The 19,107-nt window shown below is 39.7% G+C and overlaps 1 protein-coding gene across 5 annotated transcripts in view; it reads left to right on the top strand.

Annotated features, from left to right (window-relative positions):
• CDK14 (cyclin dependent kinase 14) overlaps positions 1 to 19,107 on the top strand; it is a 501,539-nt gene that overhangs the window by 306,986 nt on the left and 175,446 nt on the right. For all 5 annotated transcript variants that reach the window (XM_073334004.1, XM_073334008.1, XM_073334007.1 and 2 more), the window contains one exon: positions 10,014 to 10,107. In XM_073334004.1, coding sequence (XP_073190105.1) covers positions 10,014 to 10,107 — 94 coding nt within the window. The remainder of the gene's footprint in view (positions 1 to 10,013; positions 10,108 to 19,107) is intronic.

Genomic DNA, 19,107 nt, shown 5'->3' with positions numbered 1-19,107 from the left:
CCTCAAGATGTAAATTAGTTCAGCTCCCTGCGCAGACTAAGGACCAAGTATATGTAGACCATTTTTGGCTGGTGTCTGGAAGTTTTTAAGAACAGGTTAGATAATGATGGGGATTCCATAATCTCCCTGAGAAGCCTATTCCAGTGATTAATTACCTTATAGCTAAAAAGCTTTTCCTAATAACTAATTTATATCTCCCTTGCTTCAGATTAAGTTGGTGATTTCTTGTCCTACCTTCAGTGGACATAGAGAACAATTGATCACCACCCTCTTAAAAACAGGCCTTAGTACATTTGAAGACTGTTATGAGGTCCTTCCTCAGTCATCTTTTCTTAAGACTACACATGCTCAGTTTTTTTAACCTTTCCTCATAGTTCATGTTTTCTTAACCTTTTATAATTTTTGTTGCTCTTCTCTGGATTCTCTCCAATTTGTTCACATCTTAAAGTGTGATGCCCAGAACTGGACACATTACTCTAGCTGAAGCCTCACCAGAGCTGAATACAGTGGGACAATTCCCTCTTGTGCCTTATGTATGACGCTGCTGTTAATACATCCCAGAATATTAGGCCCCCCCATTTTTTTTTTTTTGCAACTGCTTCACATTGTTGGCTCATATTCAATGTGTGATTCACTATAACCCCCAGATCCATTTCAGTAGTAGTATCACCTCGCTGGCTTTTTCCTTATTTTGTAGTTATGCATTTCATTATTCCTTTCTAAGTGTAGTACTTTGCACTTGTCTTTATTGAATTTCATCTTGATGATTTCAGACCAATTCTCCAAGTTGTCAGGGTCATTTTGAATTCTAATCCTGTCCTCCAAAATTCTTGCAACCCCTTCTAACTTGGTGTCATCCACAAATTTTATAATACTCTCCACTCAATTATCCAACTAATTAATGAAAACATTGAATAGTATCAGTCTAAGACCACTCCCTTGCAGGACAGTACTGTATACATCCCCTGAATTTAACAGCGAACCATTGATAACTATTCTTTTAGTTAGGTCTTTCAACTAGTTTTGCACCCACTTTATATTAATTTCTTCTAAACCACATTTCCCCAGTTTGCTTATGAGACTGTCATGTGGGACTGTCAAAAGCCTTACTAAAATCAAGATATATCACATCTACAGCTTCCCCTTCATCTACCAGGCCAGAAACATTGTCATAGAAGGAAATTAAGTTGGGGTGGTATGATTTGTTCCTGAGAAATTCATGTTGGCTATTATTTATTACATTATTATCCGCTAGGTGATGACAAATTGATTGTTTAATGTCTTCCAGTATCTTTCCAGGTATCAAAGTTAGGCTGACTGGGATATACTTTTTCAGGTCCTCTTTGTTCTCATTTTTAAAGAGAGGTACTGTATTTGCTCTTTCTTAGTCCTCTGGAACATCACTCACCCTCCATGAGCTCTCAAAGATAAATCGCTGATGTTTCCCAGATTTCTTCAGCTAGTTCTTTAAAAACCCTGGGGTGAACTTCATCAGGCCCTGCCAACTTGAACATATCTAACTTGTTTAATATTTGTTCCAGTGTCTTACCAGGTATCAAAGTTAGGCAGACTAGTCTATAATTCCCCATTGTTCTCCTTTTTAAAGCGAGGTTCTGTGTTTGCCCTTCTTTATTCCTCTGTGCTCTCACCCATCCTCCATGAGTTCCCAAAGATAATCTGTATTGGTTCCAAGATTGCTTTAGCTAGCTCCTTAAGTACGCTAGGATGAATTTCATCAGGCCTGGATGACTTGAATACATCTAAATATTCTTTAATCTGTTCATTTCCTATTTTGGCTCACGTTCCTTCCCCCCTTCTTAATACTAATTGTGTTAAGTATCTGGTCACAATTTACCTTTGTATTAAAGACTGAAGCAAAATAGGCATTAAATAGTTCAATCTCCTTGATGTTAGCAGTTATTATTCTCCTTCCCCACCTACACTTCCCTTCATCTTTCTCTTGCTCCTAATGTATTTATAGAGCCTTTCTTATTACCTTTTATGACCCTTGCTAGATATAACTCACTTTGTGCTTTAGCCTTTCTGCTTTTGTCCCAATATTTGCTCTATTCTTTTGTACTCATGCAATTTGTTAATGTTTCCACTTTTTGTAGGATTCCTTTACAATTTTCATGTAATTAAAGAGCTCCATATTGGCCTCTGACTATTCTTGCTATATTTCTTTCACATAGAAATCGTTTGGCATGGTACCTTTAATACTATTGTCTCTGAGAAACTACCAGGTCTCGTGCACTCATTTTCCCTCAGATTTTTTTTTCACATGGGATCTTACCTACCAGTTCTCTGTTTTCCAAAAAGCAGATTTTTTAAGTCCACTGTCCTTATTCTGCTGCTCTCACTCCTTCCTTTCCTTAAATTAATCAAATCTATCAGTTATGATAATTTCACCTATATTGTCTTTAATCTTGAGGTTTGCAACCAATTCCTCTCTGTTAGAATCAGATCTAAAATGGCTGCCCCTCTTATTATGCCCTCCACTTGCTGAAACAAGAAATCATACACGATACATTTCAAGAACTTATTGGACATTTTGTGTTTTGCCTTATTAGTTTTCCAACAGATGTCTAGGTAGTTAAAGTCCCCAATTACTATCAGGCCTTGTGTTTTTGAAATTTCTATTGTTTATTCTAAAATGACTGATTCACATTCTCCTGCTGGTTCAATGGTCTGTACTAGACCCCAGCCATGGCATCACTCCTGTTTCTTTCCCTTTTTATCTGCTCTTGGAAACTTTCAACTGGTCTGCAACTCACTTCCCTCTTGACCTCAGAACAAATGTATATTTTCTTGATGTAAAACCTCCTCCCTACCCTCTCCCCCGTCCTTCCTGAGCAAGGTATACCCCTCTATTCCAGTCAGAAGATTTATCCCACCAAGTCACTGTGATACCAAGTAAGTCATGATTTGCTTATCTATTAATAATTCCAGTTCCTTCTGTTTATTCCCCATGCTACTTGCATTTGTGTGCAGACATCTGAGATGCTGAGTTGATTTCCCCACTGCTACCCTTTTTGCTCCCATGACCCTATTGTGATTTTTCATCTTTCTCTGCCCCCACCTTTAGTCCTCTGTTAAGGTTCCCTTTTTTTATACTTACTTGTGGGTTATACACCTGCCCTCTTGAACCTAATTTAAAGCCCTCCCCACTAGATTGGCCAGTCAATGCATGAAAATGCTCTTCCCCTTTATGGTCAGGTGGACCCATGTCTTCCCAGCAGTCCTCCTTCCCAGAACAGCATTTCATGCTTGAGGAACCCAAAGCCCTCCCATAAACACTGTCAGACTGTCTGGAGTGGCTCATGACTATGAGTGCCAGACTCAGGACAGACTGTCAAGAAGCAGGGGAAAGACCCCACACTGGTTGTGTGTTCTATAATTAGATTTCACCGTCTTAGTAACAAGTGTGAACTCCTAAAGCACTAGAACAGTCTTTCCCCTGAGTCACAGTCAGTTTCCTTGGCACTCCAGTCTATCGTGCCACCCAGGCAAGTTGGACTGAGTGATAGATGGTTGCTATACACCAGAGATCACAAAATATTCAGGTTACTCCCAGTCCCAAAGGACCAGTCACTTACACCAGGTCATTTTGTGCCTTAGATCTCTCACCAAAGACAATGCTTGAAGCCAATCCTATAGTAAATTATCTAAGAAAAGATCTATTAACTATTATCTATTAACTAAGAAAAGAAAGAGTTATTACAAGGTTAAAGCAGGCAAGCATATATACACAAATAAGCTACAGTCTATGGTTCCAAAAGGTGAGAGAACTGTAGTAATCTGTCAGCTCTGAATATCTTTTAGGGCTAACCCAGGTTGATCTTGGGGATCTCTGTTTCTGTTTCATAGCTCTGGTCCTGTGAGAGTCCAGACAACAAAAGAGGTATTTTGTCAGGTATTATTATTTCCTTCTTCCAGATTTCAAGCCCATGGGATGAGCCCTTTTGCAGGTAGCCTCTTTATGGTAGTAAGAAGTAATTAACTAAGTCTTTGTATTGTGATGTCCTGCAGTGGCTCATTTAGTTTTGATAGGCCTTCTTGATGGGCAGGAAACAATCCCTCCTGACTGGGTTCACAGTTTTAGAGCAAACATTTTTTATAGTTACAAAGCAAAAACTTAAATATTACCTTATAGTATGTGATCCAGATATTATAAGTGAGCTTAATTCATGTAGAAACTCACAAAGCATTTCATAAAGTCTAAACACATTGTTATAAGTCAAATACCCATCTTAACCATACTAACACACAGGTGAAACAGACTGGTTTCCAGCAATGAATTTGTCAGTGCTTGGCTGAGCTCTAAAGCTTTGTCAAGAGCTGGCACCTACATTCCCAGCGTCACAGACACCATCTGTGAAGCCATGCATTTCATCTCCAAGACAAATGTGTCCCTGCCTGCACAATCACACTTCAGGAAAAACTGTGCAACTTTGTGTGTAGAACAGTCCCTATCCAAGCTCCATCTGGGTCAGTGCAGCCCTGCACTGGCTCCTACCTGGCTGAAAGTTAAATACCATAGTTTGGCAGCTGTTAAATTATTTACTGCAAATTATTCATTCACCTTTAATAAACATCCATCTGCTGAAACCAGTGATATTTAGTTTTTTTAGGGTTCAATCATGTGACACAATTCTGCAAGGTATTAGACCCCTCAGTGGGAGTTGAGTGTTCTCAGCTCCTTGGAGATCATGCCTGTAGACAACAGGGGTGAAATCCTGGACTCATTAAAGTCAATGGTGGTTTCTGTCAGAGAACCAGATTCCATGAATCAGGGGTAGTTAAAAGCAACAATTCCTTGCAGGTGCAGGCTTATTAGTCAAGGTTACATACAGTTTATCCTTTACAATACCTTATTCAGAGATGTATTATACATCCACACATTGACTTGATACAAGGCCTTTCCTGGGAGTAAAAATTGGTGTATACAATTTCCAATTTAGTAAAGTAGCTGAAACAAAATCTGTTTAATTGTCCTTACTTCGCTATTAATCCTGAACATGTACTTTTTTTGAAGTGCAACCCATTGTTTCTAGTTTCTGTAGTGTTTACCTTTGGTGTTAGTAAAGCATTCAGTATTCCAATATTGCCTCTTGGTGGTGATGGAGAAAATACTAAGCAGGTATTATAATAAAAAAGGACTGTCACTTTTGGAAAACTGGCACAAAATCTGAGTTACATGAATTATTCCTCTTGTGTTTTTTATAAATGTTGTTAAGTAACTTTATCAGAAGTATTAAAGTGATCATTTAGTGCTTTCAAAATATGTCTCCTCCCAGAGAGCCAAATCTTGCAATCTGAAGTCAGGCTTCATGGCCAGATGTAGCTTTCTTGGGTCTTCAAAATCTGAATGTCGATTCTGAAGTGACATGATGCTGAATATCGTCTCTTGTTAGCAAATTAATGCAATAGAAAAGCTGTTCATTCAGCAAAGACTATTCAATGTTTGTTATAGTGAAGTTCCCCAGTTGTCCACGCAAATTTTAAAATCTGCATTTAAATAAAACAATAAAAATCAGTATGAAAACAACTTGTTAATCAAAAATAGCTCTGCAGTCACTTATATGGATCTCTTCAGAAGTAAAAAAAAAAAAACCAAAAAACCACACACCCCAGCAACTTCAATGGACATGAATAATCTTAATAAGTTTTTAGATAAAGTGTCAAGTAAAAGAGAGATATTGCAAAGGCTTTATAAATTCACATCCAGATAGATTGTAATTTGAATTTGTGCATTATATCAAATGTTATATGGACAGAATTCTTCAGAATTAAAACAAAAATTAATTTCTTAAAATACTGTATAATGGCAACCAAACAAGTTATTTTTTATGAGCTGCGACTCTTGGCCTACAAATGCTCTGCATAAAAATGGAATTTCTGTAGCCATTTAAGCTTCTCATTAGATAGTCATTTGTTATCTAAATTCAAATTTCAGAGTAACCCATTGAGCTACAACATGAACTCTTCCTTTATAGTTCTCTGTGTAGTATGGTGATGGATATAGCCCTAGGAAATTAGGGTGGACAATATTAGATGGATGGCCACACATGGTATCATCAGTACATCAATAGGCTTAGTCATGCTTATTGTTGTCAGAGGGTAAGTCACACATTTTAACATTCAATGGCTGTCATTTAAGTTTGTCATGTTTGCTTTGCAAGGTATCCCATTTTGTTCCATTTCAAAGATTCCTGAATCAAGTATCCAAAAGCCCAGCAACTCAGTTTGCAAATTAGAATTCAGACCACCTCCAAAGGGTGTAGGAAATGCTAAATCAAATTCTTGAACTATTGCCAAAGTTCTTCAATGTGACACACACGCTTTCTCAAACACTTTACCTGAAAATGTCACTCACTATAGGGTATGTATGTATGTGTACAAATAATATATAAATAAATAATGGGGTGGGTATAGAGTGAGGGGGAGAGACAATAGAAGCAAAGTTACTTCTTGAAGTATGAAATATGCTCTGATTAACCTTGTATCATAGAAGCTAGAGATGGGAGAGATCTATTAGCTCATCTTGTCCACCTGCCGCTTAATGCAAGATAAGATAGTTCCCTGGAAAATATACTTAAGTGTTTCATCCAGACTAGTTTTATGACTTGAGTAGTGGACCTTCCATTCCTTTGGGAGGCTATTGCACAGTATAATTGACCTCAGTATTAGGCAGTTTTCCTTAACTCTCACCCTAAATTTTCTGTTTCTTAGTTTCAGAGTAACAGCCGTGTTAGTCTGTATTCGCAAAAAGAAAAGGAGTACTTGTGGCACCTTAGAGACTAACCAATTTATTAGAGCATAAGCTTTCGTGAGCTACAGCTCACTTCATCAGATGCATATCGTGGAAACTGCAGCAGACTTTATATATACACAGAGAATACCTCTCTGTGTATATATAAAGTCTGCTGCAGTTTCCACGATATGCATCTGATGAAGTGAGCTGTAGCTCACGAAAGCTTATGCTCTAATAAATTGGTTAGTCTCTAAGGTGCCACAAGTACTCCTTTTCTTTTTGTTTCTTAGTTGCATCTCATTACTTCTACCCTCTTTGGTATATATTCAGTTCTGGGGACCAGTGAAATCCAAAGCAATTCCTTGTCCTCTTTGTTTTTCATACTTTTCAGATACTTGTACAGAGTCATCCTATTTCTGCCTCGCCCTCCCCCCGCCCCATTCATTATTTTACCCAAGAATAATATATGGAGTTCTTTTATCTTTTCCTTACAAGTCAGTTTTTCCAGTAATAATCATTTTTGTTGCTCTGCTAAGAAATCCCCCCCGTTTGTTGATATGTTCTTGTTTTGGGATGCCTGAAAATGTACACAGACTTAATGGCTGCATAGAGATTTGGTGTCTGTGCTCATACAACACAAATGCGTTTTGATTTTTGATTACAAAATTTTTTTTGGCTATCATGTACTCATACTCAGTTTTCTATTCATTATGGTCATGAGCTAAACTAAAGTCTGTTGAAGTCAATGGGAAAACTCCTATTGACTTGCATGAGCTTCATTACCCCAAGATCCTTACTTGGTATTATGGCTTTCTATGTATTTTCCTTCTATTGTATATCTGTATTTTAGTTTATTTTTTCTAAGGTGTGTTTTCTTACCTTTTCCCAGGAGGAATCTTATTTTGTTATTTTCTGCCCATATTTTTGTCCCCTCTAAGGGCTCAATCCTGCAATATGCTGGGTGAATGGGGCTACTCTTGTGCTTAAAATTAAACATGAGCTTAAGTGCTTTATTAGGTTGTAGCCAGAATGTTACAAGATTGAGCCCTATAAGTCTCTCTATTTTTCTCACCAGTGATGTTTAACAACACCTCCTGATTTAGCATCATGTTTTAAGGGATAAAAAGCACATTAGTTGAATTATTCCAGATAATAAAAAATATGGTGTCAAACAATATCTAAAATAGTCCTTGTAGTACTTATGACATTGCAGTATATTAATAATGAATTTACAGATCTTCATCCAATTTTTAGTCCATACCAGAGTCAATTTCCATTAAATATGCAAGTAAGATTTTGAGAGGCAATATATAAAATTCTTTGCTAAAATCTTAATCTTCTATTGTATTTCAAATACAAATATGCATTAAGTGCTTGTCTGTAGATACCTGTACATGCTCTTCAAATTTTAAACTAATTTAATCTAATGTCTGTTGTCTGGTTGCAAAAATAGAACTCTACTCCCTCTGTCCTCCAGACCAAATTCAGTTTTTTTATCTTGAGTAAATACCTCCTGTCCAAAATTCTGCATTTCTCCTTGCCTGAGATGTAAATACTGTTTATAAGTATTTGACGAAGATATATTGTGCCTATCTGTGCCTAATGATGCATTAACCAGAGTAAATGATGAGTGGCAGTTTAATCAATCCAGTACCTTCAGTAACCAACAAGGGCATATGGAACATCATTTTTTAATCTCCTTCTTTTCAAACTGACTGAATACAACTAGGGATGGATCTGAACTGTCTGTTGTTTTTCTTTATTCTCTAGAGGTAAAGGAAAATGTTTGCATAAGGTATTCAATCTTTGAGAAGTAGAATCAGAAAATAATGGTGTATTATAAAAGCTTTCTTTTTTAATAAATTTGAATCGTATCCTGTTGCCTTTAAAATAAAATTATTGCATTATTCAGTAGTGGACTATCCATTCTGAACTTAGTAAAGAATGGTTTCAGAGTAACAGCCGTGTTAGACTGTATTTGCAAAAAGAAAAGGAGTACTTGTGGCACCTTAGAGACTAACCAATTTATTTGAGCATAAGCTTTCGTGAGCTACAGCTCACTTTGAAGTGAGCTGTAGCTCACGAAAATGCTCAAATAAATTGGTTAGTCTCTAAGGTGCCACAAGTACTCCTTTTCTTTTAGTAAAGAATGTGGTCTCTGCTGGTGATCTTTACCGAGTGGCGTCTACAAATGTTCAGTGAGACATTCCCTCACTTAACTGAAAACATGCAATCTGTTTTTATTAGGAGACTTTCTTCCAGACAACACATCTCACAATATACACAGACAGTAAAATTAAATGCTGCTGCCTAAATAAATAGTCATCATCATAAATAAGGAAAAAAACAATGTTTCATGATTATATTCCAAACACTCGACTTCTGAGAACAAAGTTAAATAAGAGGTTAAGGTTGGGACTTCCAAAGATAGCTATAGGACACAACTTGGATTTGAAAGGAATGGTAGTAACATGGTTAAATCCTCTAGTTGCCTTTGAGAAAGCTTAATGGATATGTAAAATGTGTATAACTCTACATAAAGCTGTTGGATTGACAGATTTTTGTTAAAATGATCTCTCGTGTGCATGTGCACAAATGAGTGTGTTTATCTATATTGCATATATATAATGTGTGTGCATGGACAAGAATAAATACATTTAGAAAAAAATGTAATTGAAATAAACACAATTAAAATGTTTTATCAAATCATGCATCCCACTGATACCTAAATAGATTATTAGCTCTTGAACATCAAATCTTGGAGAAGATGCAAATCCCCCTTGGAGCAGAGGGAAGAGAAGCAGATGAGGGTCTGTAGCTTCCCCTGGGAATGCACAAATGGCTGAACCAACTGACAAAGCCAGACCCTCGGGAACTACAGAAGCTTGTCTCAGTCTCTCAAGAGATATTTTCTCTGCTGCTGCCCCTCTTCCTCCTGCAACCAAGCCACATCTTTTTCAAAGCTGCTGTGGAGCCTTACTTAAGATGGTCCAAGGTTATGACCCTAGGTGAATGGATCCTTTTTATACATCATCAGTGTGACAACTAAGCAGAAACTGTTTCTTGAAAAAATGTTTGAAAAAGAGACTATTTAAAGGTATGGATTGGTTTTCAACACATTCATCCATTCCAGTTGTCATCCTGCCATCCTTGTACAGTAGAGTGTGGTGACGTAATGCTGGTGATAGAGACAAGTGTTTAATGTATTAATTATTTAATCTCAAGAAAATCTAATATTGTATACTTTTTTTTTTAATAGGGGAGTGGGTTGTATCTTTGTAGAAATGATTCAAGGAGTTGCTGCTTTTCCTGGAATGAAAGACATTCAAGACCAACTCGAAAGAATATTTCTGGTAAGTTCTTTATTTCTGGATAAATATGCTATCTTACAAATGTGAGTAATAAAATGTGTCTATTAAAACCCCAGGGAACTATTCTATTTGTAGTGTTTACTTTTCTCTATTGGAGCACAGGTGTCAAACACCCGGCCTCAAGCCGGATCCAACCTGCCCTGATACATTTTTGAGACTTGCATGACTTGTTCAGATTATGCAGAATCCAAGCTTTCATTTTAAAAAGATGTTTGTAGCTCTCCTGGCTGTAAAGAAAAGCTTCCAAATGCAAGTCCAGTAAAAAAAAGATGCCATGTTGCTCTGCTGAATCTGCAAACAGTCTAAAATAATGAGTCAGAGATGCCCCCATTAATATTGTGCTATTTTAACGTTAGCATTAACTCTTTTATTGATGATTATTTTGTGTGATGGAATAGGCCATGGTGTGGGAGTGAAGCCCATGAAGGTTGGGTGAGGATTGAGATTTGCTGCAGGGATGGAAATGCAGAGGGAATACAAAGACAGAGAAGGAACAGAAGGATGGCAGAAATAGTGGTGATAGAGTTGGAGTGTATTTCCTACTGAGTGATGCTTTATTCAACTATAAAGTACTTAACAAATAATGATAACTGACAGAGCAGAGAGAAGTGCAGTACCCAACTCCCACCACTGCAGCCTGATTGGTCCATTCATGGGCTGCATGGACAGCTCTTTGGCTTAATGAATCATAGAATATCAGGATTGGAAGGGACCTCAGGAGGTCATCTAGTCCAACCCCCTGCTCAAAGCAGGACCAATCCCCAATTAAATCATCCCAGCCAGGGCTTTGTCAAGCCTGACCTTAAAAACTTCTAAGGAAGGAGATTCTACCACCTCCCTAGGTAACACATTCCAGTGTTTCACCACCCTCCTAGTGAAAAAGATTTTCCTAATATCCAACCTAAACCTCCCCCACTGCAACTTGAGACCATTACTCCTTGTCCTGTCCTCTTCTACCACTGAGAATAGTCTAGAACCATCCTCTCTGGAACCACCTCTCAGGTAGTTGAAAGCAGCTATCAAATCCCCCCTCATTCTTTTCTGCAGACTAAACGATCCCAGTTCCCTCAGCCTCTCCTCATAAGTCATGTGTTCCAGACCCCTAATCATTTTTGTTGCCCTTCGCTGGACTCTCTCCAATTTATCCACATCCTTCTTGTAATGTGGGGCCCAAAACTGGACACAGTACTGCAGATGAGGCCTCACCAATGTCGAATAGAGGGGGATGATCACGTCCCTCGATCCGCTCGCTATGCCCCTACTTATACATCCCAAATGCCATTGGCCTTCTTGGCAACAAGGGCACACTGCTGACTCATATCCAGCTTCTCGTCCACTGTCACCCCTAGGTCCTTTTTCACAGAACTGCTGCCTAGCCATTCGGTCCCTAGTCTGTAGCGGTGCATTGGGTTCTTCCGTCCTAAGTGCAGGACCCTGCACTTATCCTTATTGAACCTCATCAGATTTCTTTTGGCCCAATCCTCCAATTTGTGTAGGTCCCTCTGTATCCTATCCCTGCCCTCCAGCGTATCTACCACTCCTCCCAGTTTAGTATCATCCACAAATTTGCTGAGAGTGTAATCCACACCATCCTCCAGATCATTTATGAAGATATTGAACAAAACTGGCCCCAGGACCGATCCCTGGGGCACTCCACTTGACACCGGCTGCCAACTAGACATGGAGCCATTGATCACTACCCGTTGAGCCCGACAATCTAGCCAACTTTCTACCCACCTTATAGTGCATTCATCCAGCCCATACTTCTTTAACTTGCTGACAAGAATACTGTGGGAGACCATGTCAAAAGCTTTGCTAAAGTCAAGAAACAATACATCCACTGCTTTCCCTTCATCCACAGAACCAGTAATCTCATCATAGAAGGCGATCAGACTAGTCAGGCATGACCTTCCCTTGGTGAATCCATGCTGACTGTTCCTGATCACTTTCCTCTCATGTAAGTGCTTCAGGATTGATTCTTTGAGGACCTGCTGCATGATTTTTCCGGGGACTGAGGTGAGGCTGACTGGCCTGTAGTTCCCAGGATCCTCCTTCTTCCCTTTTTTAAAGATTGGCACTACATTAGCCTTTTTCCAGTCATCCGGGACTTCCCCCATTCGCCACGAGTTTTTAAAGATAATGGCCAATGGCTCTGCAATCACAGCCGCCAATTCCTTTAGCACTCTCGGATGCAACTCGTCCGGCCCCATGGACTTGTGCGCGTCCAGCTTTTCTAAATAGTCCCTAACCACCTCTTTCTCCACAGAGGGCTGGCCATCTATTCCCCATGTTGTGATGCCCAGCGCAGCAGTCTGGGAGCTGACTTTGTTCGTGAAGACAGGCAAAAAAAGCATTGAGTACATTTAGCTTTTTCCACATCCTCTGTCACTAGGTTGCCTCCCTCATTCATTAAGGGGCCCACACTTTCCTTGGCTTTCTTCTTGTTGCCAACATACCTGAAGAAACCCTTCTTGTTACTCTTGACAGCTCTCGCTAGCTGCTGCTCCAGGTGCGATTTGGCCCTCCTGATTTCATTTGTACATGCCCGAGCAATGTTTTTATACTTTTCCCTGGTCAACCTTCCACTTCTTGTAATGGCACCACCACAATTGGGAAGTCCAGTTCATAGTGCTCCTCCTAGGATCTGCCACCATTCGTGCCAGTTTTCTTTCCTCACCGGCCCTCGCTCTCGGGTTGTTTTCTTATTTTCCTGTTTCTACCGCTGGATTTCCCATTTTGCTATGGGGTTTGGCCAGTGCCCTTTTAAGAGGCTAGGAAGAATGTTGTTCACTTCACAGATCAGTAGTCAGCTATGTGAGTGTTTTCTCCTTCTTCAGAGACCTTGGGAGCTTTGCAATTGTTTAGCAGGTGCCCCGTGCAGATTAACTGAGGTGGCTAATACAGTCCCAAATGTTGGCCTGGTTGGCTTCTGATTGGACCATTGTTGTTTGTTATATGGCAAGCAGGGGAGGCCTCCGAAAGAAGTACCTCTCACCTCAGCCCTATTACAAAAAAGGGGAATCTGGGGCTTGCTTGGTCCTGATGCCTGGGTGGATTTAGCAGGAGGGGTTGAGTGGTAGTCTCTTCTGAAAGATTGCTCTGGCTTTACAGCCATTTGTTTGTTTGAGCTGCTCTAGATTTATCCTTCCAGGTTAGCTTGTGTGGGAAAGAGCTGCCTGGCAGTTCCGCTCCTTGTTCTGTTACATCATAGCTACTAAAGGTATGGCCTTCCTTCTAACCAAATCTGTGTGGTGTTCTAATCACTGTGAGCCTGGGCAATTAATATTGCACACCTGTTGTAGTGAAGTACAGTTCAGCTCTGAAAAGCAGCTCTAAGAATGGCAGCGTAGAGCTCCTTGTTTGTTTGTCCCTTGATTTCTACATCACAGTTTCTCAGTCTTTGAGCAAAACATGCTTTTTCTAAATGTCAGATCTGCAAACTCAACGTAGGATGTGAAAGTCGCATTATGTTCTTTCTTCCTTGTCAAAACACCTGTGCAGCTTGACCCATTGCAATGTAGAGGACTAAACTGCTTCTGTGCTGTATGTGAGCAGGGTCGGGATGAGCTCTCCTCTGACATCTAGTGATGAGCTGGGAGAAAAGACTTCAGGAGCAGACAGTGTTTGCATAGACATACCTACTTTGCCTAGGTGCACAGCAGATGGAGCTGCTTTGCTAAAATGATTGATTTTGGCTGATTTTTGGGTTACAAATCACTCTAGTATTTGCATGAAGGGGAAATGAAATGCTGTTATCCTTATTGTATGAGTAAAGGACAGCAGAACTGTGCTTAGCATGCCCTGATTGAGTTGGACACTCTAAACTGAACCTCACTTGGCAAGCATGGGATAGGGGATGCCAACTCCCAGAGAAGAGTAGGTGGGGATAGGTGTTCCTACCTGGTGGTGTGGACTCTGCCTAAATAGTCCTAGACACCATTTGATCTGTTTCTCTCCAGCGTTTTATGGCAGAGCTGATTAGACTCAATTGAGAGTCCTTGTTTTCTGGTTGGTGATTCCTAGAGCTGAGATCACTGCAGAGCAGATTTAGGGGCTAAGCCTTAGACTTTGTGTGAGGACAGTAGAAGATACCACAGAGATTGCACTGGCTGTGAGGCTCCCCGCTAAAATGGCTAAGTGCTGGGTTAAGTGATGGAACCTCAGAACGTGGCATTGCAGGAGCAGTGGCAACAGAGGCATTGCTCAAACTCCACCCCCTTCCCCAGCGGTGGGAGGTGAACTCACATGAATGCACCTCAGAACTCTGGGTATTTGCTAACTGTGAGTGGGGTGCGGGAGAGGGGAGCGAAATGTTACAGGGAAAAGTCACAACACAATACAAATGTGTTCCTGCAAGGTGGGAAACTGAGGCAAAGGACGCTACCCAATGCACTGTAGGGTCTGGTTTGCTTATGGTTGTATGCTTTTGAATGTGATTGTGGTATTTTTCCAAATTAATGCTGAGTTCTCTTTCCCTTTTCATAAGAGTTCTCTTTTGTTATACAGAGACTCAGTGCTTGTGAGTGGGGAAGTATTGCCTCTCAGAGGTGCCCAGAGGTGGTATGAAGTTTTCCCAGATTACTAGGAGGGGGCTCAAACTGGTCCTGTTTTGTATTGTTAAGAGGCACCCCTAGATATTGAGCCTGGCCCTTGTTGCTGCAGTCTCAACCTGGCAGAAGGGTTACATATATTTAATTGTAATGTATTGTCAATCAACTTCTGTTTAATATACTAGCAAGTAATGGGAAAAGTTCTGCTTTATTAAATTTGTGCACTACTCATTTAAAGTGTGGAATGTAATTCCACCTCCTTTTTCTCTCTCCTCTGCTATTTTACCAACAGGTGAGACTTTTAAACATGGATCATATTAAACACATACTCAGGTTTTTGGAAGTATTATTGACCTTGCACAATAGTGTATTTTGTTGAAATTAAAAAACGTTTAAAAACAATAAATTATTGCTACATTTGACAGGGTCAGTACAAGCATGTATATATCATGTAGAATTTTTTAAACATTTTGGTCACTCTCAAGCTTGATTTTTTGTTTTTGTTTTTTTGTTTGTTTTTTTTCTGGAGGGGGCTTATTTGGTAAAATACCAAATACCATGTAAATTAATGGCCTTCTAAATTATAGTTTAGAAGAAAAAGGTTTTAAACTGTAGCTGCAAGTAACAAGTTCAGCCTTTCAAATAACTGGGGATAATTTTTTGACCTGGTCTCTTTAGGTCAGACTGATCTTGTCCAAGCTTTAAAAGAATAAAAAAGAAGCTTTTTGATGGAGCCTTTTATGGCATGTAGTTAACCAGAGTTAATTCTTAAATCCTAATTAAAATCCCTTAAAATAGGGGTTTGTAAAGGAAACTTCCAGCCATCCGTAATTAAAGTGCCTCTCTAAAATACCATTTTCATAATTAAGAGTTTAAGAAGTTATCTATTTAAAAGTTATAAAACAAGGGATTATTCTTGTTCCCTTTGTTTCTGAACAGAAGGATTAAATTCATTCATTCTCCAGTGAATTGTGTACACTAAGGTGGTTAATAACTTTGAAGTGCAAAACTAATCAGGTTGCTATTTAAGATAACTAATACAATTAACTCCCACATACTGAGTCCTTATAACAGCTATGAAATACAGATCAGCCAGCCAAAGTAGTCTTTTCTGCAGAGACAAGGTGGTGAGGTAATATCTTTTATTGGAGCAACAATAAAATTCTTCAATTCTCTGTTGGTGGGAGAGAATTTTAGTTCACATTTTTAAGTTCTTCAACAGTGGATCGTTTCATACAATATTGTGGTGTTCTGAAAGCAGATATACAATACAATACGCCACTCTCATTGATCCTTTAGTTCTGCAGTATTCTGAGGTCAGGTATTTTAAAACATACCTCTTGCAATATAAAAAAAATACATCAGTAAGATTCATTACTCTATGCCAGTTGAAATATGATTGAATTTCTTTTTCTTACAAACTTGTATTTTGGAAGGAAAGGCACTGATTAATATTTAGGACAACTAAATTTAATGTGATGTGAACAGCGTGAGCCTGTCAACAGCAGTTCCATGTACTTCTCAAATAGCTGGCTCTAAATCTATTTTCCATTAATATTTAAATATAATTAAAATATGTGGTACCTTAATTTTCCACAGATTATCAAGTGCACAATAAAGAGCATATTCTCTAAGTGCTCTTCCATTTCTCCTCCTTATCAAGAATAGAATACATCCCAAAACCTGTATTTCTGTTCATTTATGCTTATGTATTAGTTGTTTACATTTATCAGGGGTTTAATGAAACTGATATGTTTAATGGACTAGGAAAAGAGGTTGATCTTCCTATTACACTTCATGCATTATTCTGTTCATTGATTTTCCTTTTGGTTGTTTATTAACACGAGCACTTCATTTGGACTATTTTTAGATATTATGCTTATTTTAAATAACTTCAGGAACCAAAATCAAGTATAATACTGTAGCAGGGCTGAACCCCGTGCATACACTTGGATTTAATATCAGATTGGGGCCTGATTCAGTAATATACAATATACTGTGAACTGAAAGTTGCAAATTACCATTTTAAAGTACACATTATTTGTACCCCAGTTGTCAGTTTGTGGTGGATTTGTTTTACTCATCCAGACACTAGAACGTATGGATAATTTTGCTTAAAGAACTATGTGCTTATTAAGTAAAATGGAGGAGTACTTGTCACGGAGCCACAAATTCAGTGCTATGCCCCAGCTTTGGAAGAGTTTCAAGGAGGACCCCTTCAGCATGCCTGACCCTCCTAGGGATTTCACTCTTCCTCCAGCTTAAGCCACGCGGCTTCACCACCTTGGACTAAACCTTTGGGCCTTCCGCACTCCTGTTTCACACCATGAGTTCCGTTCAGCTAGTCCCACTGAGACAGACCCCTAAGGGAGACTCATACAATCTTAGGGAGCAATGCACCTCTGAAAGCATCCGCAGCTAACGTTTTCAAACAGTAGGGTTTATTAGTCAATTGGAACACAGCATAGGAAGTCCTTGGTTAGCATAGAGAAATGAAGGTTACAGCATAGTCCCTTCTGGGTAACCAGAGCCCAGCCAAGCATTGTTCAAGCTCTGTCTCTCGCAAAGCAAACACTTCACCAGAAAGGGTACAGATGTGCTTTTGACTCTTTAATATTATAATCCTATAAGATACAGTCAACCAGTCCTCAACCTCGGAGCATGAACTGCAGTCATCAGGATTTCCTCCTTTCACCCCACTGCACAATTGGCTAGGTGCATCATCATTTTTTTTATTTTGTCTGTCTCTGAGGCATTACATACTGGCCTACGCTAAGTGCAAGATACTAGGCTTGTTGCACCAGTAGTCTGATCTGGTATGGCAAATCCAACATTCCTATATACTCAAGTAATTGTATATACACAAGAAAGTATGAAGTTTAGTCAACTACTGAAGGATTCTCCAAGCAGAGGGGGAGCTTCAAGTGGCATTCAGTCAGACTGTGCCAGGGGTGCGATTAAGAAAAAAATGACATGTTCTGGTTGTGCCTTTACTCCAGCAAAGAAATAACTCTTTGGGGCTTTTGGGAATCATCATAAATTAGCTTAAGACTACATAAAATTACATTGAGAAGTGGCATGGCATCTAGACAGCCCAGGAACAGTGGTGTACAAAGGGTAACCTGTGCATTCCCTCTCCTAAGCTGCACTGACTGTATCTCAGCAATGGTCAAAGATCAGGCCTGGATAGCTTAATATCTGTGTTTCTACCATCTGCATTCATGTGCCTAAACTAGACCAGGTTGACTCCTGTGCTATCTGTTCTGTGCCAGTTTTGTTTTTTTGTTAGAGGGAGAAGTAGCTGGGTGCAGCTTTTGGCTTTATCTCACTAAACCAAGATTCTGGGAGTTACTAGAGAGCAGAAGGAATTTGCCCCATGTTCTTAAAACTTCTTTTTTGGAAAATAAGCCACATGTGAACTGTACTTTTTTAGCCTTTGTGCTACACTCAGAGAGTGGCTACACTGCTGCCATAGGTGTGATTGTAGCTCAGGGAGGCATTCATAGATATTTAGGTCAGAAGGGACCATTATGATCATCTACTCTGACCTCCTGCACAACGCAGGCCACAGAATTTCACCCACCCACTCCTGCAAAAAACCTCACACCTATGTCTGAGCTATTGAAGTCCTCAAATCGTGGTTTAAAGACTTCAAGGAGCAGAGAATCCTCCAGTAAGTGACCCGTGCCCCATGCTACTGAGGAAGGCGAAAAACCTCCAGGGCCTCTTCCAATCTGCCCTGGAGGAAAATTCCTTCCTGACCCCAAATATGGCGACCAGCTAAACCCTGAGCATATGGGCAAGATTCACCAGCCAGATACTACAGAAAATTACCTGTACTAGTTTTAATCCAGCTAGCATGGCTGAAAGTATGAGTGAAGTGCAAGCCCATCTGGAGCCCTGGGTACATACTCATGTTGGTAGACCACACTGGGGTCTGTGCCACAGCATCTTCACTGATGTTTTTAGCTGGATTAAGGTGAGCATGGGTATGCCTAGCTGAGCTGCAGTCACACCTCTGATTTCGGTACAGACGTACTCTCAGAACTACTTTCCACCATAGGGATGATACAAAGACAGGTCTTCTGATCCTGTACAAATTCCCTGCACAAGCGGGGTAGCAAAAATCAAAATGCTGCTCTGACTATAAATGCAGACACACTGTGCAGATGTGGCTGTGGAATGAATAAGCTGCTTTGTTCATGACAGTTCAGGTAATATGACACAGCTGGGAAGCTAGTTCACAGCCAGAACCCCCTCTCTTCACTGACATGCATGCCACAAAGTACTGCAAACCCCTCCCTGGTTTTGAATGACAATACTTTGCTGTGTTCCAGCATACATGATATTACAAATAATAATGAAAAGGAAACTATACCCATTTTGTTAATCCCAGAAGCATGATGCCAAAAAAAAACCCCATAAATTTCTG

Source organism: Lepidochelys kempii, chromosome 2 (genome assembly GCF_965140265.1).
Source record: "Lepidochelys kempii isolate rLepKem1 chromosome 2, rLepKem1.hap2, whole genome shotgun sequence".
In the NCBI taxonomy this organism is placed as follows: domain Eukaryota; kingdom Metazoa; phylum Chordata; order Testudines; family Cheloniidae; genus Lepidochelys; species Lepidochelys kempii.
The sequence above is the reverse complement of the archived record's forward strand: the minus strand, read 5'-3'. Positions and strand labels throughout refer to the sequence as shown.